General features: G+C 41.2%; 2 protein-coding genes and 1 non-coding gene across 6 annotated transcripts in view; 2 read left to right on the plus strand and 1 right to left on the minus strand.

The window, feature by feature from the left end:
• Nucleotides 1–1,664: 1,664 nt before the first annotated feature.
• Nucleotides 1,665–1,736, minus strand: Trnaa-cgc (transfer RNA alanine (anticodon CGC)). The gene has a single exon. It is a non-coding gene; the product is annotated as a tRNA-Ala (tRNA).
• A 523-nt stretch (nt 1,737–2,259) lies between these two features.
• On the plus strand, nt 2,260–13,262 carry LOC136441566 (peroxiredoxin-6-like). The gene is made up of 6 exons (XM_066437915.1): nt 2,260–2,463; nt 7,985–8,141; nt 10,175–10,315; nt 11,056–11,129; nt 11,796–11,868; nt 13,110–13,262. The coding sequence occupies exons 1-6, from the start codon at nt 2,372–2,374 to the stop codon at nt 13,239–13,241; spliced, it is 669 nt and encodes a 222-aa protein (XP_066294012.1). The 5' UTR covers nt 2,260–2,371; the 3' UTR covers nt 13,242–13,262.
• Nucleotides 13,263–19,066: 5,804 nt separating this feature from the next.
• The window catches only part of LOC136441824 (peroxiredoxin-6-like), a 30,689-nt gene continuing 24,285 nt past the window's right edge, over nt 19,067–25,470 (plus strand). For 2 of the 4 annotated variants that reach the window (XM_066438340.1, XM_066438341.1), the window contains exon 1: nt 19,067–19,235. The gene's annotated coding sequence lies outside the window, so the exon portion shown is untranslated. Of the gene's footprint in view, nt 19,236–19,908; nt 20,008–25,470 lie in introns of all 4 variants that reach the window. The other 2 variants (XM_066438339.1, XM_066438338.1) reach the window with 2 other exon arrangements.

Below are 25,470 nucleotides of genomic sequence, written 5' to 3' on the forward strand. Positions count from 1 at the left end.
AGTTCGTTTGTCGTTGACCCAATACTGTACAGTATATCCACTACCCCCCATTAATACTAGTACCATAATAGGACTAACTGAATGGAGTTCATATTAATGGAAATATGAATAGTCATTGATACAGCCTATAAGAAAACGCTCCTTTTTTTGCTTAAATGTGTTTCAAGTAGAAATTGCAACTGTCAATGCTAACTTCTACTAGGAAATCGATTGCCAGTATTTGAAGTTATTTCTAGTTTTATTGTCACTCGAAACGTCCGGAAGTAATTCCGGAAGTAATCTCCGTAGACGTAGTTATCTCCATGAAAAAAGACTTTTTCATTGGGATATTGTTTTTAGTGTGTTTGCGTGTTTGTATGTTTGTGTCACCGGATGATTAAAGTCAGTATAACTGTAGAACGTGTAGATGGATTGTAATGATATTTGGTATGTGGGTAGGTGTTAGGAGGAGGTCAAGGTCGATTTTGGGCCCCCTGGTATGTGTCACTGGAACTGCAATGGCCTATTTGTAAAAATATTCTAAAGGAGAATAACTGAAGAAAGGAACAACAGATTTTCATGTTATTTGGTACGCCGGTAGGTAGGACAGAGATGTACACACTGAAGTGCAAATCATGCAAAGTTAGTGTGTTTGCGTGTGTGTGCGCGTGTGTGCATGTTTGTGTCACCGTGTGTGTATGTTTGTGTCACCGGATGCGGTAAGTCAGCATAACTGAAGAACGTGTAGATGGATTGTAATGATATTTAGTATGTGGGTAGGTGTTGGGAGGAGAAAGGTCGAGGTCGATTTTGGGCTTCGTGGTATGTGTTTACTGGAACTGCCATGGCGTATTTTTAAAAATCTTCTAAGGAGAATAAATGAAGAAAGGAAAGACAGATTGTCATGTTATTTGGTAGGTTGGACAGAGATGTACACACTGAAGTGCAAATTATGCAAATCGGGACTGAATTTGCATACGTAATGTAGTGGGTGCTCACACCTGTCACGTTAGTAGCAAAACTGGGTCACTTCTCCAGGGACCCGACAGTTGGTGGTCGTACCATTGAGGGATATAGAATGAAATTGGTAGGGAACTAGTGGTTTTCAAGAAAACCATATATAAGAACCAAACAAGCGCCCACGTGCACTGGCACAAAAAAACACAACTTACAACAGCAAGAACAATTCACTATGGCAACAATGAACGCAGTGGAAAATGAAATACATTTTATTTGACAATGTCCTCTATATGACGCCGAAAGAAACGAATTATATAAAACTTGTTTGTCGGCAATTTGCCTTCGGGCATGAACTTGCAATAAAGTTATTATTAATAAAAAAAAAATCATGGAGATTTCGGCTCCTTAGACTCTTGTTTATCTAGCAGTAGAATCTGTCTTGTAATTGTATAAAAGCAGTATTGGTATTGATTTTTGACACAGATGACAGTAAAATACAGCATTTCTTTATTTTTAAACCACGGTATGTATTATTCATTTAACAAAAACGCAATGCATATGTGAAACATGTAACCTTCTGACGATATTAAGTATATTGAACGTAGCATTTACATGAATTAAGATACGCACAAAAAAAACATTTTAAGTACCTGTAGTTTGGGTAGATAAGTCTAACTCACCTCAAATACATGATATGTTCCGGAGGAGGGAAGTAAAAATTCGTCTGGAGATACTGGGATTTGAACCCAGGGCCTCTTACATGCGAAGCAAGCGCTCTACCACTGAGCTACATCCCCACATTACGCAACATTAACGTTTATATATATATTTAAACCCTGTACTCCTTTACAACTGAGTCGTAAGTCAAAATTGTATCAATATTCAAACTATATATCCTTTTCGATTACATTACATGAAGGTTTATGACCATATTCACGTATTATCAACCATTGGTAAGTATGAACATTGCTGTTCGCTCAACAAAGGAATTAAGTGTCAAGCACTGCTCCTTGCGGATGGCTTGAGAAGTGCAGCCTTAACTGTGCAAACCAAACGACCAAATGCCGTCAACATATTTTCGTATAATGGCGTGTTTTCATACCTTCGTTCCATATGGTAGAGCAAAAAAACGTGTTAAACATTTGGTAAATGGCCAAAAAAAAATGAGAAACTTGTGAATTATCGTTTTTAGAGGAGAAAGAAGAAAAATGTCAAAATACTACTTCCGGGTTTGGGATGTGTAGGGGGCGTGGCTATCTGTTCTCTTATCCCATTGGCTGAGAACTATAACGTGATTACACCAGCTGGCTTACGTGTCTTCTCGCGCCCCTCCCACCTACCTTTTCTTACCGAGGTCTGCACACTTGCAAGAGTCCACGCCACGTTTCTCCAGCTTTTGTTTAAGTTTTAAGGAAGAAAGAAGACTGTCAAGATGCCGCCACTGAATCTTGGAGACGAGATGCCCAACCTGACTGTCGTCACCAACGAAGGAACGGTCAAGATGCACGATTTTCTTGCAAATTCGTAAGTTTTCTTGTGTTTTTTTCACCGTAGCTAATGTAGGTTAGGGTTGGTACGCTTAAAAATGTAGGTTAAAGTCCATAGGGCTGTGTGTCTTTGGAACAGGCTGGGCAAGGAAAAACGAGCAGGATTATACAAGGACATTATATTGGATTATATAAAGAATTATTTTATGAACTGAAGATTTGCATGTGTTGTGTCGTTTTGTTCAAGCAGATAACGTGTATATGTAGTTAAAGGCATTTACGCTATACGAGACTGGAAAGAATCAAACAAAAGCGGTGCGGTATGCAGATTTCTTGTGGATTGCAAAATCCGATTTCTGGGGAAATAGGTCGAGGTCATGGGTTCAAATCCCAGCCCTTGTCCTTTAGACCCTGATTTGCAACCTACGAATTTGGTCATTTTTTTGTGCAAATTATATTCTACTGTTGACACCTTGCAGGACAACACAAAAGATACCTAATCACTAAGCAAATGTAGGGTTGGATTCAGTACATCTGAAGCATTTTCTACCTGTTTCTTAAAGTCCAGGAAGGGAGAAGAAAATTGATGCAGACAACTGAAAGGACGTAGACTCCTAATACATCTCGCATCTGCTTGGGGATAAAGACTTGCCCTGCATGCTGTTTTCCGTAAGGCGTATGTAGCCTATTTTTATTTCCCGTAATTCGTAGGGAAAGCTGTCTTGTCATGTAATTCGTAATCGTAGCGAGGCGACCAAATTTTGCGTAATTACCTCCCTTGATTTTAGCTTAATACATATTAAAAGGGTTCTTCTGAATTCAGTGTAAAACGTTGTTGGAAAACACCCCCATCCCCATGCAGACCCTCTTGCTTGTTTGTTCAAGACTTAATACTAGGTTCTGGCCATTGCATATCTGGGTTACAAGGTGCATCACCCCTGCACAAATTTGTGTGGCTCTCCTCAAACATCAGACAAAATTGTCACAAGTACTTTCCCTGCCCCTCCGAAAGATGGGGGTCCCGACAAGGCTTAATTCAGAACCCCCTACTAGTATGTATCACGCTAAAATCAAAGAAGGCAGTTACGAAAAATTTGGTCGCCACATTACAAATTAAGCAAATGAGACGGCTAAATTCCCTGCAAACTACGAAAAATCAAAATAGGCTGCCTACGCCTTGCGGAAATGGGCACAGAGCCTCTTAAAAGATAAGAGTCTCAGCAAGTAGGTTGCAAATAAGGGTCTAAAGGACAAGGACTGGGATTTGAACCCAATACCTCGACCCACTACCCCAGAAATCGGATTTTGCAATCCACAAGAAAACTGCATACTGCACCACATTTGTTTGATTATTTCCAGTCAGTCCAGTACAGCGTAAATGCTGCCTGAGGCAGGTCAACAAACAATAGGTGGTACGCAGTGTCAGTTACAAACTTTCTTTTGCAGCGGCAGAAAGACAGTCATCTCATTATGTTTGGCTTGTCTCGAGATTTAGATAACAAACAAAACTTTTGCTGCACCGTTTGTAACTAATTGAACAATTTCTTAATCCTCTGTGGGGGATTTTCAAGCATTTTAATCAACAGGTTGTAGACTTAATTGTGGTGTGGGGTGTGTCTCGCAAAACAACAATGACTAAGCAAAAAAAAACATGCAAATCGAGTTTGTTATTGTTGTGTATTCCGGGTACCTGACTTTGTTTTGGGAGGTAAAAGCGGTGGAAGGAGAGGGATGGGCTCTGCCTTCCGTAACTGTGCCCCAGTCACAGTGGATAACAAGCAACTGCCCCTACAGCCTCAAAACAGCTTAAACTTATACCTTTTTTTCATCTACACCCGTGCAGGTACATAGAAAAACAAACCTTCAAGCCTTGCATTACTTCATACATGACTGGTCCTGAAAAGTACTCTGTGAAATGTCAAGACTCTTATATCCAGACAAATGGTCTAGCCTGTGCTAATGGGTCCTTAATTCTCCAAGCAAATGTTGTTTTCTTTAGCTAATTTTTGCAAGTCATTTCACCCAAATGATGCACATAATTTACAGTATTTACAGTATATATGGGTGAGGTGTGTAGACATATATAACCGTCACAATAATAATGTGGTTCCTTGCTATGGAAGGTTTTAAACCTGTTTTAATACTAGTAAACCTGAAATTATGTGGGAGACAACAACAGTGTGTTGATGTAAAGGTGGGCAGTTGCTAAGGTGGTCAGAATCTTGTGACAACATGCTTCACTTTCACCCATTCACCCTCAAATCAGAGCTAGATTAAAAGTTGTCAATTCGGGGCTATTTCTTGGTTGCTCCCTCTAAATGGTCATGTTGAAAAAAAGCCAATACAGAAATGTGCGCTGTGTCTACACCGGGTGATCTAAAACACCAGGTGATTAATTCCACTAATTATGCCTGCTTTTCAGAAAACACTGACATTCTTTTTGTTATGCTTATGTACAGCGTCATGCCTAATACATTATACCTCCAGGCTTCTTTAAGGTTTCGTTCATGTATAACTCTGAGTGTGCACTCTAAAGTACCAACCCAAAAAGAAAATGGCTACATGAAGGTGTGTTTCTAGTGATAAGAAAATCCCATTTTTTAGCCAGCCCAACTGATCTAACATGTCAAAGTTGTGTGAAATCAGCAGGTATAATTTTTGGCAGCCGCTCGATGGGAGTTTGGAGTGGTGCAGTGGTAGGCTAGCTGAGGGCAACAGTGCCTATTGTGGGGCGAGGATAATCATGGTTAATGTAATTGCCATAAAAAGGGGTTACTAGTGGGTGGCTAGATTAATCAAACAAAACCTCAAGTTGTTTGTTTTTCTTCTGTTACATCACAAGCTTTTCTTGGCTGTCTCCAACTTTTGATATTTTCCGTCCTTTTTATTCTTTTGGATCCAAAGTTGTTAATTTTCATTATTAAATCTGTCGTTTTAACCTTCTCCCTGCTGCCAAACTCTGTAACCAATAGAGAATAGGGTGCCGAGTTTGTAGATCTCCCAAAGCTGGCCAAATTTAAAAATCGCCCGAGCGTCGACCGTATTTTCCAATGAAAATCTTGGGTGACATCCGTAGAACACTAAAAACTAAAAATCCGCCATGAGATGGTACCATCTCTTGGACATGGACGAAGTCAGTATCGACTAACCTGGTAAAAGGCCAATATTTGGATCAACTCTGATTTCTGAATATCGCCCGAAGCCCGCGTAATCGACAGGACGTCGGCCGTACTTCGGCCGAAAATGCACATTTGAAGCTCGCCAACACGTCGGCCGAGCTGAATTTCTTATTTGTGACGTGCTTAATTATAAGGAGGGACTGGTCCTGGACAGCTCACCCTGATTGAGACACAACCCAAATTGTGTTGGGTGTTTTTATGTGTGGCCTTATATATATGAGGTCAATCTTGGGTTACTAGGTTGCATCTTTTCCCACTAATGATGATAATTGTTACCCTGTCTCTGCACACAACTGGCCCAGATGATGGATATGTAGAAAAACTACATACCTAGATGTGCCAGAGGCTTAGATGTAATCAGTTCTTACGTACTAGTAGGTGGCCACACCTGCATCTGGCAGGCTTTCTACGAAGGGGGGTCTGCATGCCTTTTTCTTGAGGCATAGCGAGCTTTTTTTTTGTATAGTCTGTATGACGCAAACAAATATACCTCTATTTGCGGTAGAGAGACTCGCGATCGGGAGCTATAATAGGTTTGGATTCCAGGCTATTACAGGAGGCTTGATTGAAATCAGGCCATTTTTTGTACAATTCTTTATATCGCGTAGTTGAATTACCAGAATACCCAAAAGTCAGATCACTACAGGGCATCTGGTTTTGTATGTTTTCGCAGCCTACTTCTACATGTACCAATTGAGACACCCGAATCTAGCATAGTGTAGAATGTGCATCAATTTACCATTAGAAATTGCTGGACCTCATAAATGTACCGTTAATCATTGCAAGCCCTCCTTTATTTACTGTGTCAAGTATTCCGTGGACCCCCATAGAGACCCTCATAAGGGGAAAATATGGCAAGGAAAAACTCCAGGCGTTGCCAAGGCAAGAACAGTGCCTACAAACCTTAAATCATAACACTCTCTATTCATGTGTTGTGATTAGCATTATACACCATCCAAGTAGCAAATGCTCACCATAACATCATTTGCATAGGAAAAAATAGGTCAACTCTGGCTCACTGGAAAATGCAACAAGTTATCCAGTAGATCATTAGGATTTGTAGTCTAACATGCGTGTGTAATCCAACATGGACGTCAGGGGGATTGAATTTAAGACTACCGGTATCACCATATGACGTCAATACGGACGATCACTGTTTTTGTTTACATTGATCCGGGGTATTCAACAACTGGTAGCAAAATGTCATTAGCAGATAACTGATTAATATTAGCAGATCAAATTATCAATTAACATGTAAATTAATCTTTTGCATTTTTGCCTGCCACTGTGTCACTGTGACATCACAGTGATGGCTCGTATGGGAAGTTTGTATACTCAATGGAGGACCTGCTGTGGATGCGAATTACGAAATGTACAGTATATTTACATTTTACAGAGGCGGTGGCAGGATATTTCATATGGGGGGGGGGGTGGAATATGTTGCTGACAGGATTCTCACCGACAATCCGAGACAAATTTTGAAACGCTTTTTACTGCATTTGGGGCAAGCTTTGCTTTGACCAAGGAGGTGTAAAGTCAAGCTTGATAATGATAGTCTGCAGTTCCAACATAAGCTGTCAGGGGGCATGGATGCAACATTTTCTTGAAGTATTGGGAATATGCTTAGCATATATCATGTTTGGGATGTCCACGCATATGGGTACCCAGGAGTTTGTGTGGCAGCCCCTCTAAAAGACTGCAGCCCTTGGTCTTGTGATCATCCAGAAATGATTGTTGTCATGAGGTAACACAGCAGTTTAGTACAAGCTGCATATCCGGACAGCTTTATTTGATCAACTCAGCCTGTGAAGGACCCCTACTCTTTTCTGTATGTGTGGTGGGTTCTTTGACATGCTCGAGCTGAGGTGTGGCTCTCCTCAAACACGTGCATTATCAAAGCTAGGTACTCATTCACACCTGAGTGAAGTGAGGAACGTCTTGTTAAGTGCCTTTCCCAAGGACACAACTTCAACAGGGCATGTCAGGGATTCAAACCCAGGACCTCTGGGTTCTATCTGGGCCAAACACCATACCATTACGCCATGTGACGCCATGTCCATGTAGCCCAATAATTCAATTGTTAGGCGCAGTTGAGCCTTTTGGTTCCAATTAGTTGAATCCTGGTTTGAATCCGGGAAGGGTACCCTCGCTTGAGCTGCACCATAAGCCTCATGTGTCAAACCTCTGCATGTAAAAGAACCCAACACACTTACCGAGAAGAGTAGGGGTGACCCGGTGTGCTTGGCCAAATATGCGAGCCATGGCAAGACTGTATTGCACTACCACTACTAGCTACTTGAAAAAGCATCATGCTTCACCTCAATTGAGGATGACTGCTTTACTTTACCTTTAATGTACTGTTGATTTTTTTCCCTCCAGTTGGGCAATCCTCTTCTCCCATCCCCGTGACTACACCCCGGTGTGCACCACGGAGCTGGGCAGGGCCTGCACGCTAGCGCCGGAGTTTGCCAAGCGCAAAGTCAAGATGATCGCTCTGTCCTGCGACGACGCAGACAGCCACAACGGCTGGATCAAGGTGGGCGGGAAGCCATTTTACTTCTTCGCTTTATCCATTGATAGTTTCATTATGTTTGTAAATCATCATCATTAGCAAAGTTCTTTGTACGCAACTGTAACAGTGTGGTCCTAGTGCCAAGAGGCTGTACTACTCGCCCCGTGCTTTTCACAACTGTAGACTCGATACACAGTAACTGAATTGTTGGCTAGGTATTTCTGTAAATGCTGTAATTGGTGCCTCCAACACATCATAACACTGTACAATGTTCAGTGAACACATGTAGAGCTTATAATAGACATCGTGGTTGGCAGGCAGAATACAGAACAAAAATCGTATGGGCTGTGGGCGAGGCTCAGAGTAGGAGAATGTTTTATTTCATTTATGTTGTACCCACACAAAAAAATACACATATCAATGCAAAATGTGCCAGAAGTTGAGAAAATTTTGTATCCTCAAACAAAATTGTAGCAACATCAATTCAAGCATCCAAATCTTGTATTCAAATTTTCGGCATGCAGTGCATGTAAATCGGGTTGTAATCATTTGATGGAAGCCTGTGCAATACAACTTCGAAACTCATGCAATACCATAAGATATAGTCCAGTCCGGAATACCCGTATCAAACATCATCCTAGCACGGGTATGATATAATTCATACGAGGGGTGATCAAAAAGTCCTCGGCCTCACCTAGAAGCGATGGGTGTAACTTCCATTCTTGGGTATAACTGTATACTATGACATCTTAAGACACTGCCCACAGAAATGCAAATTTTCATATTCATTAAGTAGCGCGCGGCGCCCCTTGAAAATCAGCAGGTGTGAAGAAAATCACAAAATGGACGCCACAGAGGTTCGTGCTGTTATCAAATATGTAACGAAAAAAAGGTATGACACCCAGGCAAATCCACGAAGACATGGCCAAGACACTTGGTGAGGACTCCCCTTCTTATTCCACCATAAAGAAGTGGGTTGCTAACTTCAAACGAGGCAAGGAGAGCGTGAAAGACGACCCAAGGTCGGGACGCCCCAAAACAGCCACCTCGGAGAATGAAGTTGAGGCCATCCATCGCATGATAATGAATGACAAACATGTGACCATCCGACATATAGAGCATTCATTGGGCATCAGTTATGGCTCAGTTCAAAATGTTTTGTCCAACATCTTGGGGAAGAACAAGCTGTCTGCAAGGTGGGTACCCCGAATGTTGACTCGTCATCAGAAGCTGAACAGGTTGGAAGTTTCCAGGACGCTTTTGGCCCTTTTCCAGTCTAATCCGGCCAACTTTCTCAAGAGATTTGTGACCCAAGATGAGACGTGGGTTCACCACTTTGATCCAGAGTCAAAAGAACAGAGTAAAGAATGGACAAAGAAGGGGTCGCAGCCACCCAAGAAGTTCAAGCGCGTGGCATCGGTCGGCAAGGTGATGGCCTCTGTGTTCTGGGACAGCGAGGGAGTCATCATGATTGACTACTTGCAAAAGGGTCAAACCATCAATGGAGAGTACTATGCTTCAGAACTGCGACAGCTAAAAGCAGCAATCAAAGAGAAAAGGAGAGGAAAGCTCCGAGCTGGCGTGCTGTTGCTCCAGGATAATGCACCTGTTCACACAGCACAGGTGTCAGTGGCAGCAGCGACCCAATGTGGCTTTGAACTCTTACCCCACCCTCCCTATTCACCTGACCTGGCACCGTCGGACTTCTACCTGTTTCCTAAACTGAAGTTCCACTTACGTGGTCACCGTTTCGAGACTGATGATGACATCATCCATGCTGTTGAGGCCTATCTAGAGGCCCAAGATGCAACCTACTTCCAGCAGGGGGTAGCAATGCTGGAACATCGCTTGACCAAGTGTATTGAAGTCAGAGGAGACTATGTTGAAAAATAGTGCAAGAAAAATTTTTGTTCAACAACGTTTTTTGAGAGAGGCCGAGGACTTTTTGATCACCCCTCGTAGCATATCTAAACTAAGGTAAAAATGTGCAAGAGGTAGTAAAATATTCAGCTATTTAACTCAGAACTTTTCGTGAAATTTGTTCTTCTGTTCTCCAGGACGTGCAGTCTCACGCCAACCACAAGGGGGACTTCCCATACCAGATCATCGCTGACGACAGCCGTGAGGTCGCCAAGCTGCTGGGCATGATTGACCCAGATGAGTCCGCGGGGGCCGGCATGCCGCTGACATGCAGGGCTGTGAGTACTGCGGATTCCTTTGTTTTCAGTAACTTAATTTCGCACTAAGGCCACACCAATTTAATTTCTTGGTTAACGGATTTTTTGTTTAATTTTAGCACAAAGACATCATTAAAACAGAAGGCTGGGGTGAAAACTTGCACCTGACCCTGTTCACTCCCTGAAACTGTGTGCACCAAAGTACAAAAGCTTCCTCTGTGATTCTGTTTTCATGTTGATTTTCCAATCTAGCATTTTTTTTTAAAATCTGTTAACCAAGAAATTAAATTGGTGTGGCCTAAAGCCATGATGATTTGATTATATGGATAACATCCTCTAGGGACCCAAAACTGGTGCGGGCGTATGAATAAAGAAAAAGCTTGGCCAAGAAAAAGTCGTCATCATTATGAAATTTAAGTGGTCAGGAAGGTTGAAGAAATGTCTAACACAGAGAATGGTGTACCTAACAATAGCTTCTTCATTTTTTTCGTTCATATCTTCTTCTTTAACATTGTAATTGACTTTGGCATTCTATGACAATAGTGCCCGCTTTCTGATATATTTTTCCACTTAACGTTATGTTTTTGCTCATTTTGCAACTAATTTGTACAATTAACTGTCCTTGGCTGGCATGCAGGCTAGCATTCAATCACATTGTCCAGAAACAAATATCAGAGGAAGTACTTTAAGAAACAGTGAAAAGAATATGTTTTCACTTTTGAGGAGTACATCTAACTAACGACACCGCCCCCCTCCCACAGGTGATGATCTTTGGCCCCGACAAGAGGCTGAAGCTGTCCATGCTGTACCCTGCCACTACCGGGAGGAACTTCACGTAGGTTCTTCATAGATCTTTGCAAGTTTACAGTAATAGTTTGTGAATTAGTGATGACAGTATCTGTATCTGTTCCCTTGGTACTGAAGGTCATGCCTATACATGTTTTTAGCAAAGCTTTAGGAGCGAGCTTGATGGTATACTTTACGCCCGATTTGCAAGAATTCCCAGAATTCCACAGGAATTTCTGAAATCCGTCCGCGCTAACCCTGGGGAACGCCCGCCTGTCACTCTATACCTTGTTAGTAGGTCTAGCACCCCGGCACACAGGTCCTACTTAATTACGCGGTGTCCGATTTCGTACTGGTGGGAGTGTCAGTATTCTAGCTTTGAAAAGGGTTTTCAACCTACTCCAGTTGATCTACAGTATTATCACAAAAAACATGCTGAACATCATGCCTTCTACCAAAATACCTCTGTGAACACCAAAACATGAGGAGATCCAGGCATATATAGACAGGCAAAGTTTTTTAACAGAATGATAAAGAGCTTGGTGACCGTTTGGTACACGTAGGTACTTTCCTTACAATGAAGTAAGATCAACCCAGACACCTTCGCTAATGGCAATAATTTTTAATTACCACACTTATTGTGTTTGACACTTCTGTCTTCATGTACAAGAGAGGAAAAAAAACACTGGTACTGAACGTCTGCTTTCTTTTGCAGTGAGATCCTGCGTGTGATTGACTCTCTGCAGCTGACTGCTACCAAGAAGGTGGCCACTCCTGTGGACTGGAAGGTAAGATCACCTTTGTGTGTGTGTGTGTGTGTGTGTGTGTGTGTATGTGTGTGTGTCTGTGTGTGTGTGTGTTTGTGTGCATGCGTGTGTGTGTGTGTGCATGCCTGTGTGTGTGTGTGTCTGTCTGCATGTGTGTGTATACTTGTGTGTGTGTAAGTGTCTGTAGTATATCGGATTCCGTATATTGAAGGGCTGAAACTAGTCCACTGTGAAAACATGTTGCAATGGATTTGCATTTGTGTGCCAAGCTTCAATGTGAAAATGATGGTGAATTTATGAAGTGAACTGTTCCTAGCCATTCTATCAGGCAAATGGCATACTAGTATTACTAACAAGTTCCTTGTGACCACAGGCTCTATTGTATCTTTAGAATGCATTTCTCTTTTTCCAAAGCATTCTTCTCCATTGTTAGATCATTAGAATTGGCTTCATTGAAGAAACTTCAGAAGAATGCCCGACGTCTCTGTCCTTAATGATATGTGAAATTATATATCTGATATATAAAATTGCATTTGCGGTACCTAGCAACATTAGTTATGAGAAGCAACTTACCAAATGTTGTGTCATTGGCTCTTCTTCCAAATGAATTGATGAAGTCATTCTATGATTCATATGGAGTATTGCCAGTAGAATGCATCCCTCACTTTTGAAAACATTCCTCTTGAAGTGCATAGTTAGATCATTAGAACTGACTTCATTCAACAAGCCAGAAGAATATAGAAATCTTTGCTTTACTTTCATAAAGAAGTTCCTAGTTAAAGGCCTTAACTTGTGGCCCCCAGAAACATTAGTTATGAGAAACAACTCTGTCAAATGATGTGAAGATGCTACAGGGGACAAAATGGCTTTTTAGGGCAATTTTAGACACCAGAAAAGAGGAGCTTTGTGTGAAGACTGTTCCATATTGTGACACATTTTGTATTCTCTTCTTCACAAGTTCCAAAGAGAACTCCACTTCCTGTCTATGTACACAAACACAAAATACTGTAATTCTTGTTTCTTTCACTGTAACGTTATGTTCACTGTTTTCTCGGTCACCTCTTTAGCATGAATTTATCATCACCGTGAAAAAACCTAGGTTAAAGTTCAGTGAAAATGCCCATTTTCCTTACACCCTGAAAGTTTGCTACCATGAAGATAAAGTGAATTACAGTATAGGGTAGTTGCCACCATTGTGACACATTTTGTATTCTACGCACTCAATATTTACAGACTCTATTCCGTTCTCTCTCTCTCTCCAGGTTGGTGAGAAGTGCATGGTTGTTCCCTCGGTGAAGAAGGAGGAAGAGGCCGGACTATTCCCCAAGGGGGTGGAGACTCTGGATGTCCCCTCCGGAAAGGGCTACCTGCGCATGACCCCCCAGCCAGAATAAAGGGTTTCTCCCAACTTTTAAGGGTGGTGCCTAAGTATTCATAGGAATTTTACAGAATTCCTACGAGTTTGCGGAATTAGTACAAGTCTTGTGGAATACGTACGAATTTTATGGAATTCATACAAATTTTGTGGAATACGTACATATCTTATAGTATATATGATCCGCTACTAAAACAACATATAAATTTTAAGGAATTCATACAATCCACTACTAACAAGCATACAAATTTTACGGAATGTATATGAGTTTTACCAATGGTTTTACAGAATGCATATGATCCTTACTATTTGTAAAACTCATATAAATTCCGTAAAATGTGTATATTTCTTAGCAGTGGATTGTATGAATTTCGCAAAATTTGTAAGTTTCATAGTAGTGAATTGTATGAATCCAGTAAGATTGGTAATACTATGTACTTGTAGTAGGTAAAACTTGTAGGAATTCCATAAAATTTGTATGAATACATAAAGGCACAACTGTTCAACCATCTAAAATTCTGGCTGGAGTCTTGTGACACTGTCCCAGTGGTACTCAATCTACTCAAATATCAAAGATAAACTCTACAACAAGGCAAATATCCTCAACATTGCCAATTCACAGTCTTCTCTACCAAATTCAGCTTGTTTTTGAGATGTACATTTTCCTTCCTTCCAAAGATAGTCTGAGTAAATATATAGAACAGAAACGAACAAAAAAATAGCTGCTATAGCCTAACAACTATTTTTGATTCAGAATAAGGTCTATATTGCCAGTATATCAGATTGCTGTGGAATTTATACTAATCTGAATAAGTTAGGTTAGAAAAGTAGGGGCATGGAAGGTTAGAACATTGGCATTGCCGTTTAATAATTAATATCTAGTCTGACACCCTAAATACTAAAAATTCTTAGCTGATAATCATCTTGTTCCAAATAAGGAAAGCACTTGTGACCTCAGATTGTAACTCTGATTGGCATAGGTTGAGTGCCTGCCATTCTGCTTAGCTAACCATTTAATGCAAATAAAGGAAAAGATTATATAGTTAAGCTGTTCGGAGGTAGGGATAACCATAAGCTCATGCTCTCATGAATCAGCTCTTACATGTACGGACAAATCCTACTAAATCATGTGAAAGCTGTCCTTGTGTGACCCCAAAGAGTCTCAGCTACCAATAGATTTAGAACTGGTCTCTCACCGAGGTTTCAGTCAGAGATGGTATCACCATGGAGTATTAGAGATGCCAGAGCTTATCCAATAAAATGAAGTGTTTTCATGATGTTGGTACGCACAGCAGAAGAATGTATGGAACTAACACAGAAAGGTCTCATCCTGAGGTTTCAGTCAGAGTTGGTATCACCATGGAGTTTTTTTATAGGGACTAGACCTTAGCCAATGGAAGGAAGTGTTCTCAATGTTGGTGAGCAAAGGAATAAATTGAACTAACAACTTGAAGACCACTAGAGTGCTAGAATACAATCTCTACCAAAGTATGAGTTTACAACTTTTTGTAAGCTTTGCGGCTTTGTAAAAGTTTCATACAGCAACTGAGCCTTTGCCCTCTGTTCGAACACGTACATGGTGGCTCTGGTTCAAATTACATGGAATGACTAACATGCTCTTCTGATTGTCAACACTTTTTCAGCTGTTTGAAATAAAACGAGTGCCCACCATTTCCACTGGTTTCCACTGACTGTTTTATCAAATCTGAATCTTCAGTGTACAGGTATATAGGTCAGGTACAGGTATATAGCTTGCCCCAAATGTGAGGAAATACACGGCGGGAGTTTCATCACTGCATCATTGCATACACACTGGTGTGGAAGTGAGTTGCTACTCTACCAAGCAGAGGTCGTTGGGTAAAATTGTGGCCTTCTTGCCATGTGCCCCATTTTTTGTTAGCACCCCTTAACAAAAAACAGGGCACATGATAAGAAGGTCATAATTTTATCCCAACAACCTCTGCTTGGAGAGCAGTGAGTTGCCACAAATTCATATCAAGCAGTGAGACCTTCGTAAGAGTAGACTCAGTCAGTAACAGAAAAATGAGAAATTAAAGAACCGTCCTTAGTACTGAATGTATAGTCTGTAGATCACTGGAGAGAATGATTCTCATCGGTGCTGAATGTGTTATCTCTAGAACACTAAAGAATGGTCCTCTCCTTGGTCCTGAATGTGTTATCTGTAGAGCACTATTAAGAATGGTACTGCCCTTGGTCCTGAATTTGTAGTGTATAGTGTACCTTAGGAAAAGGTACTCTTCTTGGCACTGAATTTTGATAATTATCAGATTATCCGGCCAACTTCTAGCGTCTTTCCTTTTTTTTCCTGTTGCCGCATCGTGCAAATTGTCTTACCTTTTCTCTGCTTTTGCCGTTTTTAATTCGATATATTTTGAAATTGAAATTCCATGTTAACTTGTATATGAAAGTATATAATATGGACGCCGATGAAATCAAAATATGTTGTGCTACTGCAAACCTGTATTACAATCAACCATGTGTTTATTTTGAATTCATACACTGTCTAAAGTGTTGAAAGAAAGTTAAGCAGATCCTTTAAAGGTGCCCTAAGCGATTTCAGGGGGTAGAACTTGAAATATTCTGGGGAAAGCAATTCTGTTTGGTGAGGTTGAAATTTACATTTACTTCCCTATATTAGCACATCTGCATCATTATTTCATACTTTGGGCGTTTAAAAATAGCACAGAAGCAAGCCACAAAAGGAGTATTTTATTTATTGGGTCCCCCAAAAAATCAGCCCAGAATCCAGCCGTAACCGTTTTCTGTCGACAATTTTCGGTAACTTCCGGCCGCGTGACGTCACAATGCCCAAGCACATTGAGCCATGACCACGTGATTATTTCTTCGGAAGCGTTCGGCACTTATCGGTCAGGATCGTGCATGTTCGGAAGATTTGAAATGATGGCTGGCCTCCAAGTGCTCAGATTTTCAATGAGCTCCCACCACACAACGACATCACATTTTTGCTCCATGATGCTCGATATGCGATGGGATAGTGTTATCTAAACTTACTATGGATAGAAATCAGAAAAAAAATGATTTTGAATATATGACTTTCAGTGCCCTAATATTGCTTAGGTTGCCTTTAAAGTCTGCCCTTCCTTGCAGCGCTGGAAACCTCGGCCACTACTAGGCTTTGAAAAATTATTGCGCCAGCCAACTGAAAATTTTGAAAATCCGTAGGCGGGACAATTATGATATTCTACTTGGATGCGATCAGAGGGGCGAATAATGCAATTATGCCATTTTATTTATAATGAAATAAATGGGAAATGGTTTGGGTTTTCATATTTTTATGCATATCCACGAAATATGTCATTAACAGTAATGCAAATAGCTGGAATCTACCGTGTTTGAACTGGAGCTATAGAGTAATTTCAGCATGCTGTGTTCCAGGAAAACCGTGCGTGTAATATTTCATTTCCAATTAATATTTCCCAAAGCAGCCTGATATGGAATATACCTGACTGTGAGTGCCAGTTGATCTACATTCACCATGACGATGTACATCATACAAACACCTTCCATGATTGGAAAGCTTGTTCGGCCAAATTACGTGTCCATTGTGGGTTCCCGTATTCCTTAGAATCGCCAAGGAGGTTAACCTCCTTGGAGTTGCAGGTATGGACGTTCAATGGAATCTTCAACCAGATGTGTGGGTCAACGGTTCCTGTCTGCCAGGGCTATTGGCTTCTTGGTTTGAATCTTAGGCCATGTTGATTTGATTATATGGATGGCATACGCGCGCGCATCAATTTTGGTCCGTTTCCAAATCAAATAAAAAGTTTTTGGTGATACTGAAAATCGTAAAAAGCAGCTTGAAAATAAGAAAATACATGCTGTAAATTGCAAAAAAAAATATTTTAGAAAACGGATAGTAATGTTGTAGAATGCCAAAGTCAAAGAAGAAGTTTTGAAATAACAAAAAAGAAGAACCTATATTTCAGTATTCCATACTCTGTGTGTTTAATTTTGTTCATCCTTCCTGATCAGTATATTTCATAATGAAGGCAACTTTTTTATTCGCACGCTCGCATGAGTTTTCGGGTTCTCAGATGACGCCATCCATATAATCAAACCAACATGGCCTTAGCGACCAGAGAATGTTTGATACGATCTTCGCTCGTGACTTCTGATTGTACACTAAAACGAGCGAGAGTTGTTTCGTTGCCCAAGTTATTTCAGTGTGTTGCTATCAATATCCTTCCTTTCTCGTGGGTGTGATACCATTGTCAATATTGACTGACGGCGCCGGCGGCCATTGTTAGTACATAAATTTCGGAGAAACATGTACTGATTCAAGGAGGTTTAAAGATAGCTCCTTCATATGATTAACCACTCCTAACAAATGCTGCTATCTATATCCTAATTTCTCTATTTTCTATAAGCTAGTCAATAACTACATCAATATTAACACAGATAGTCTACTGAAACCAGCTCAGGGGCGCACCCGGGGGAGCCACACGCTCAAACTTCAACCACTTAACGCCCGGACAGACTCTTACAAACATTCATTCTTCCCCCGCACCATCCCCGAGTGGAACGCCCTGCCTGGCGCGGTTGTTACGGCTCCCACCGTTGAGTCATACCGCGCCAGGCTGGAGGCCTGACCGCCTTAGCCTGGGACCTCCCCCCCCCCTACTTTGCCCCTTGCGGGTTATCTGGGGATCGAATCAGTTGAACTTGAAGTTTTCGTGGGCGTAACTTACCATGGTGAATAATGTAGCGAGAAGAAGTTAAAGCTGTACATAGCAGTAAACATTTGTAGATGTAGTAAGATACAACGTTCTTCTTTCATTGTAATTGTACTTCTGTTTTTATCACCATGACCTGCACTTATATATATTAGCTTGTGGCGCAAGCGGGAAAGCAACCCGACTGCTTGGTCGTCTGGAATAAGTTCCTTGGATCCGTGGACCGGAGTTCGATCCTAGGGTCGGATACCCAGCCCGGACATGTTGTAAGGGATTGCAGTCGTCATTTGACGGATGGTGACGTAAAGCCGGTGGCCCGCTGTATGACTATGAGGTAGCTTCAGGTCTATGATTAGCCACAAGCGTCAAACCTTTTCTCGTAAAAGAACCCAACACACTTTAAAACAGAGTAGGGGTGACCCGGTGTGCTTGGCTAAAAACGCGAGCCATAGTGAAACCGCATTGCACTACTACTATAGCAAGCTAGTACTAGAAAAAGCAATATACTTCACCTCAAATGACTGCCTTGCCTTTCTATTCACTCAATATTGACTGGCGGCGGCCATTGTATATAAACTTCGGAGGAACGTGTAAGTATTGGATCAAGGAGGTTTAAAAATAGATCATTCAGACGATACATGGTCTCTATCAGACTAACTACGCCAGCTATATATAGGAAAACTATTTGCCAGGGAAATTTGGCAACCATATTCATTTGCGAGCGCGGTAAATATATATTGTAAATACATTTAAGTTCGCGTGGTTTTTATTTCGCGCTGTTAAAGGCGAAAATGGAGTGTTTGCGGTGGTTTTAAGTTTGCGGCAGTGCTATAGTCACATAGTGCTACAGTATAGGACAAAAATGTTCGCGGTGGTTTTAAAGCCGTGGAAACCGCGAGCATAAAACCACCGCGAACATTTCTGTATTTACAGTATCTTACCGTGGACTGACACTACTGGCCAATCATTCCTTTTTTGTTCCGAATTCTACGATCCGTAGGAAGGTTTGGCGGATCGAGGCTAACGATTACTCCGTCCAAACGATTACTTCATTTCCATCACACTTCTAGTATGACGCCCCCTTTCATTTCCCTTGAGACCGTAACCATGGCGACGTGAGGTGCGCGGGGTCGTGTTTTCATAACGTAAGCACCTGTTGAGCTGCCCGGCTGTTTTGTGTAACATTCTATAGGGTGTACTCGGATACACGGACGAAACGCTACAGCTAGCTAAGACGACGCAACACAGCAGATCTAGAATAGAAAACGCCGTGGATTCGAATTGACTGCATCAAAGAGGTAAATATACCATTGATTTTACTAGATCTATCCGGAGCTAGGAGTAGTAGGGTTCGAATTGGTCCAGATTGGAGGCCTAGGGAAATTTATGTTTTGTTCCGAGTACGCTCTTGTTTATAGGGTCGGTGGGTAGGGATTCAGCTGTTTTTCGTTGCTTTTTTTTTTTTTAAGATTTCGGCTGAAGTGATCTTACAAATATGGTTTTAGAATATTGAATATCGATATTAAAAGAATCAGGACACTGTTGCTCTTTTTTAGGTCATATTTTGGTTATACAGATATACACCGTACTAGCACAAGTATTGGATATTGGAGATTCTTTTTAAACAACGAATGAATCTTACATACTGACATTACGGTATCTGTTAGACACCTTTACTCAGAGCTTTGACTGGAGTACTGCTTCGAATTCTCACAGCTAATCAGCACAAGTATTGTTGGACAATGATATTACAACATTTTCATGACTCACATGTTAGATAGAAAAATCTGTGTCCCATGCCAGCGGCTGACCATGAAAAAAGGCTGGGGTTGGCAAGTTTTATTCTATGGTCGGTCAGGTAACCGGAAAAACACGTTTTCCTAGTCCTTATTAGCAGGCTTATAATTATATCATTACGGATTGGGCTTTGTTTTGCTTGATATGTATTGTTTTCTGATTATTCCTCGCCAGCCTCCCGTGACAAACAACAGACAATAAGCATATTAAAGCTCAACCTGTAAGCCTCACTAAGAGGATAATTTTCAGAGGATTTAGCCGCGGTTAAAAAAGGTCAGTAACCCAGTTCCTCATTTTAGACATTCGGATAGAGTTCAGTGATTGCTTTCATTAAAGCCCCCCTCTTACTGGACCCGCGGCACACTGGTGGCGTCGCTGCGTCCTAAACTGGACTTGTGTTACCCTTGACTTTATAATGAGAATATCATTCAACACGTACAAGTTGGACAAAAAGACAACAAAACACACAAAGCTTTAAAACATTCGTTTTTTTGTCGATGAAATTCGTTGATTGCTTAGTCAATTCGATCGGCCGCAGCGACGTCGCCAGCGTGCCGCGGGTCCAGCGAGAGGGAGGGGGGGGCGAAGGTTTTGATGTCCGGAGAAGCCATATTTCCAGATATTGAAGAATGGTGTCACTGTGGTTTCCAACCAACAGCAAAAGTGTGTTGTTCGCCGCAAATTCATGGTTTCTACCATGACTAACTACGCTGGCGAAAGGGAGAACGATTTGCCAGGGGGGGGTTAAGCCTCTACCAGGCTCCACAGGTCGCTGGTCGACGGAGAAGTCTAATAGTTCACTGTAGAAGTTACAGTTTGCGACCACTAGATGGCATATTGGACCCTCTCTCCGTAGCCGACTCCCTTGGCTTACTATTCACTCTATTTGGCCAATTTCTTCTGTTTTACAGTCATCCGCGGGGCCTGGTAGAGACTAGGGAGTTTGGCCCCCAGAGGGTTTGACTGGTCTTAGTTAGTTTATAGAATATCGGTGAAATAAAATGTGATAAAAGTATATTCCGCTTATTTTCTGAACAAAGTCAGAACCTTTGGATTTGAGATGATTAAAACCATAAATGGATTAACGCGAGGGGAAAATGTTAACTTTCTCGTAGACTGACTGACCTGTTCAATGTTTCCTCTTTTTTACCGAATTCTGCGAGACTATGGACGATCCGTATATACCACCGCAAAAAGGCCTGATGGAGGCTAGCAAATTCCTCTGGTACCGATATTTGCGTGCCTACGATGTCCAGCTAAGATATTTACAACTGGATAAAATACTACAGAGATAATGTCCGGGCCTTTCGCGTGTAAACTATCGTCTTTCCTCGCTTCAGTCTAATATTAAGCAAGGAGGTTCATTAATTGATACAAATTTGATAACAGCTCAGAAAAGAACAATAAATACAGTGAAGTCGTCGTGCCTTTAAGTACCAAAGTTATCAACCCAGAATTGAAATTTGTTTACATAAGAAACTATACAGTATCTTAGTGTTTCAAATTCAGCCAAAGACTGTTCAAGTATATAGTGCTATGTACAGTAGATTAGTCCCCTAGAATTGTTGTTTAGTAAGAGAACTAGCCATTCGTTGAATTAAATACTATGAAAACGTTGTGCAGTAAATGTAACTACTAGTAACGTTAACTGGCCAAACAGGTCAAACAACACTTCTATGCAAAATAGCCCGTAGTCTTGATAGAAACGGGCATCATAAGAAGACGCTTCCATGCAAAATAGCCAGTAGTCTTGATAGAAACGGGCATCATAAGAAGACGCTTCTATGCAAAATAGCCCGTAGTCTTGATAGAAACGGGCATCATAAGAAGACGCTTCCATGCAAAATAGCCCGTAGTCTTGATAGAAACGGGCATCATAATATAAGAAGACGCTTCTATGCAAATTAGCCCATAGTCTTGATAGAAACGGGCATCATAAGAAGACGCTTCTATGCAAAATAGCGCGTAGTCTTGATAGAAACGGGCATCATAAGAAGACGCTTCTATGCAAAATAGCGCGTAGTCTTGATAGAAACGGGCATCATAAGAAGACGCTTCTATGCAAAATAGCCCGTAGTCTTGATAGAAACGGGCATCATAAGAAGACGCTTCCATGCAAAATAGCCCGTAGTCTTGATAGAAACGGGCATCATAATATAAGAAGACGCTTCTATGCAAATTAGCCCATAGTCTTGATAGAAACGGGCATCATAAGAAGACGCTTCTATGCAAAATAGCGCGTAGTCTTGATAGAAACGGGCATCATAAGAAGACGCTTCTATGCAAAATAGCGCGTAGTCTTGATAGAAACGGGCATCATAAGAAGACGCTTCCATGCAAAATAGCCCGTAGTCTTGATAGAAACGGGCATCATAATATAAGAAGACGCTTCCATGCAAAATAGCCCGTAGTCTTGATAGAAACGGGCATCATAATATAAGAAGACGCTTCCATGCAAAATAGCACGTAGTCTTGATAGAGACGGGCATCATAAGAAGACGCTTCCATGCAAAATAGCCCGTAGTCTTGATAGAAACGGGCATCATAAGAAGACGCTTCCATGCAAAATAGCCCGTAGTCTTGATAGAAACGGGCATCATAATATAAGAAGACGCTTCTATGCAAAATAGCACGTAGTCTTGATAGAAACGGGCATCATAATATAAGAAGACGCTTCTATGCAAAATAGCACGTAGTCTTGATAGAAACGGGCATCATAATATAAGAAGACGCTTCTATGCAAAATAGCCCATAGTCTTGATAGAAACGGGCATCATAAGAAGACGCTTCTATGCAAAATAGCGCGTAGTCTTGATAGAAACGGGCATCATAAGAAGACGCTTCTATGCAAAATAGCCCGTAGTCTTGATAGAAACGGGCATCATAAGAAGACGCTTCTATGAAAAATAGCCCGTAGTCTTGATAGAAACGGGCATCATAATATAAGAAGACGCTTCTATGCAAAATAGCCCATAGTCTTGATAGAAACGGGCATCATAAGAAGACGCTTCTATGCAAAATAGCCCGTAGTCTTGATAGAAACGGGCATCATAAGAAGACGCTTCTATGAAAAATAGCTCGTAGTCTTGATAGAAATGGGCATCATAAGAAGACGCTTCCATGCAAAATAGCACGTAGTCTTGATAGAAACGGGCATCATAATATAAGAAGACGCTTCTATGCAAAATAGCACGTAGTCTTGATAGAAACGGGCATCATAATATAAGAAGACGCTTCTATGCAAAATAGCCCATAGTCTTGATAGAAACGGGCATCATAAGAAGACGCTTCTATGCAAAATAGCGCGTAGTCTTGATAGAAATGGGCATCATAAGAAGACGCTTCTATGCAAAATAGCCCGTAGTCTTGATAGAAACGGGCATCATAAGAAGACGCTTCTATGAAAAATAGCCCGTAGTCTTGATAGAAACGGGCATCATAATATAAGAAGACGCTTCTATGCAAATTAGCCCATAGTCTTGATAGAAACGGGCATCATAAGAAGACGCTTCTATGCAAAATAGCCCGTAGTCTTGATAGAAACGGGCATCATAAGAAGACGCTTCTATGCAAAATAGCCCGTAGTCTTGATAGAGACGGGCATTATAAGAAGACGCTTCTATGCAAAATAGCCCGTAGTCTGGATAGAAACGGGCATCATAAGAAGACGCTTCTATGCAAAATAGCCCGTAGTCTTGATAGAAACGGGCATCATAAGAAGATGCCGATGTCAAATGTGTGGGGTCTTTGATATACTAGTAACTATTCAATCTATCTAAGCAAATTGCACGTGATTATGTGATGATAAGACACAAAAACATATTTCAAGTGCTGTAAAAAGACAAGTGGATTGTCTGCGCAAAAGGAGTTTTGTCTGCAGCCGAATTCGCTGGATTCAAATAATGTCCAAGCAGATAATCGTTTGGAGTTATTTCAAGATGTACTGTCTTTTCTGTGTTTCTACGGCTATTTCTAAAGCCCCTGTCACACTTGTGCGTATATACAAGCCCGCATGAGTTGCGTTTTAACATGTTTTAGTTTAGGGCTAAGTTTGCAGCCGAGGAAGTAATTTCTTTAGTTTGATAACTAGACTGTTCAACGGTAGGTCAATGTAGAAAATAACTTCCTCCCCGCAAAATTTACTTAAACCAAATAAATTTTATTGCGGAACTCATGCGCACTTGAATATACGCACAAGTGTGACAGGGCCCTAACAGTGCGCGCAATTTTAGAGAGAGCCATAGACACCGATACCGAAAATGCCGGCAAAATGATTCTAGACAAAATCATATGCTTTGAAATTAGGATCTTACTATTGTTACGCAGTGCAAGGCAAAATGCTCCATTTTTGTAAACGTTTGCATGAAACAAACAGAAAGCCTAGTAATGTTGATGTTGTTGAGATATTCTTTCTGGGGTTATGCGTCATTCGAAGCGGGCCCTTGAGCGTATATCCCTAGTCCTGCTACACCCGGCAGTCCTGCTACACCCGGCAATTGCCGGGTTGTACATTCTTGTTCTGTGTGCTAGCCCAGACAATTGCTGGGTTGGGAATATTTCTACAATGCGCTAGTTGCACCCGCGCGGTTGTTGTACAGCGTGGTAACTAAAATTGAGCAATATCAAACGAGTTCCCTTTCTTTCAAATTTTTCTGCGCACTTCAGCAGTGGGGGTATATTTTTGCTCCGGAACTCCAGCAGGACAGGGGTTAAGTCCGCCTAATTATATAAGTTGCATATTGACTTTCTTGGTTTAGGTACAGTTTGTGCCCAAAAAAGTAAAAATGTTTTCGGTTCGATAACCAGGCTGCAGAACGGTGGGTTAAAGCAGAAAATAACTTCTTCCCTACAAACTTTAACTAAACCCCAAAAATATGTGAATACGCAACCCATACGCACATGAATATACGCACAAGTGTAACAGGCCCTAAACGCATTTGAAAAGAACACACGACTTGAATATGTTTGTGATCCGTTGCAGATTATGCACAATTTGAATCGTAGGCGAAGCCAATTAATGAAACTGGATAGGCTATTCAGTGTAACGAGCCCATATTATGTGCTAATGAATACCACAGGGACTATGACAAAATCGTGCCCAGTCCTGTGAAAATCCTGTTTATCATTAATTCTGCTTTTCGGTCAACATAAAAGCAACCAACTCACTAGTACTTCTTCTTCGGTCTTCAGGCTAAAACAATTTTGTGAGAGAGAGAGAGAGAGAGAGAGAGAGAGAGAGAGAGAGAGAGAGAGAGAGAGAGAGAGACAGAGAGAGAGAGAGAGAGAGACAGAGAGAGAGAGAGAGAGAGAGAGAGAGAGAGAGACACACACACACAGAGAGAGAGAGAGAGAGAGAAAGAGAGAGAGAGTGAATGTGATTTGATCCAATCATTTTCCTATTGAAGATGTACATTCCTAGTCTCCTAGTCTAGGATACCTATGGCTAGGACCACGTAGCCACGTTCACGCATATGACGTCAACTATGACGTCAGCTCTCCGCTGGCCTCTCCTCTATAACATTTCCCTTTTTATTGTGTTATTTGCTGCTGTTCGTTGTCAATGCAATGATATGAATATTGATAAATATGAATGACGAAAGATCTTTATTGCAATTTTTGCCACACTGGGATAGGCACGGATCATAACAAACAGTAAGATACAAACTTCAGATAAGAATTTACCCTCAAAAGCAGTTATGTCAATTCAACTGTCATCAAACGCATTTCCAACAAATT

Source organism: Branchiostoma lanceolatum, chromosome 9 (genome assembly GCF_035083965.1).
Source record: "Branchiostoma lanceolatum isolate klBraLanc5 chromosome 9, klBraLanc5.hap2, whole genome shotgun sequence".
In the NCBI taxonomy this organism is placed as follows: domain Eukaryota; kingdom Metazoa; phylum Chordata; class Leptocardii; order Amphioxiformes; family Branchiostomatidae; genus Branchiostoma; species Branchiostoma lanceolatum.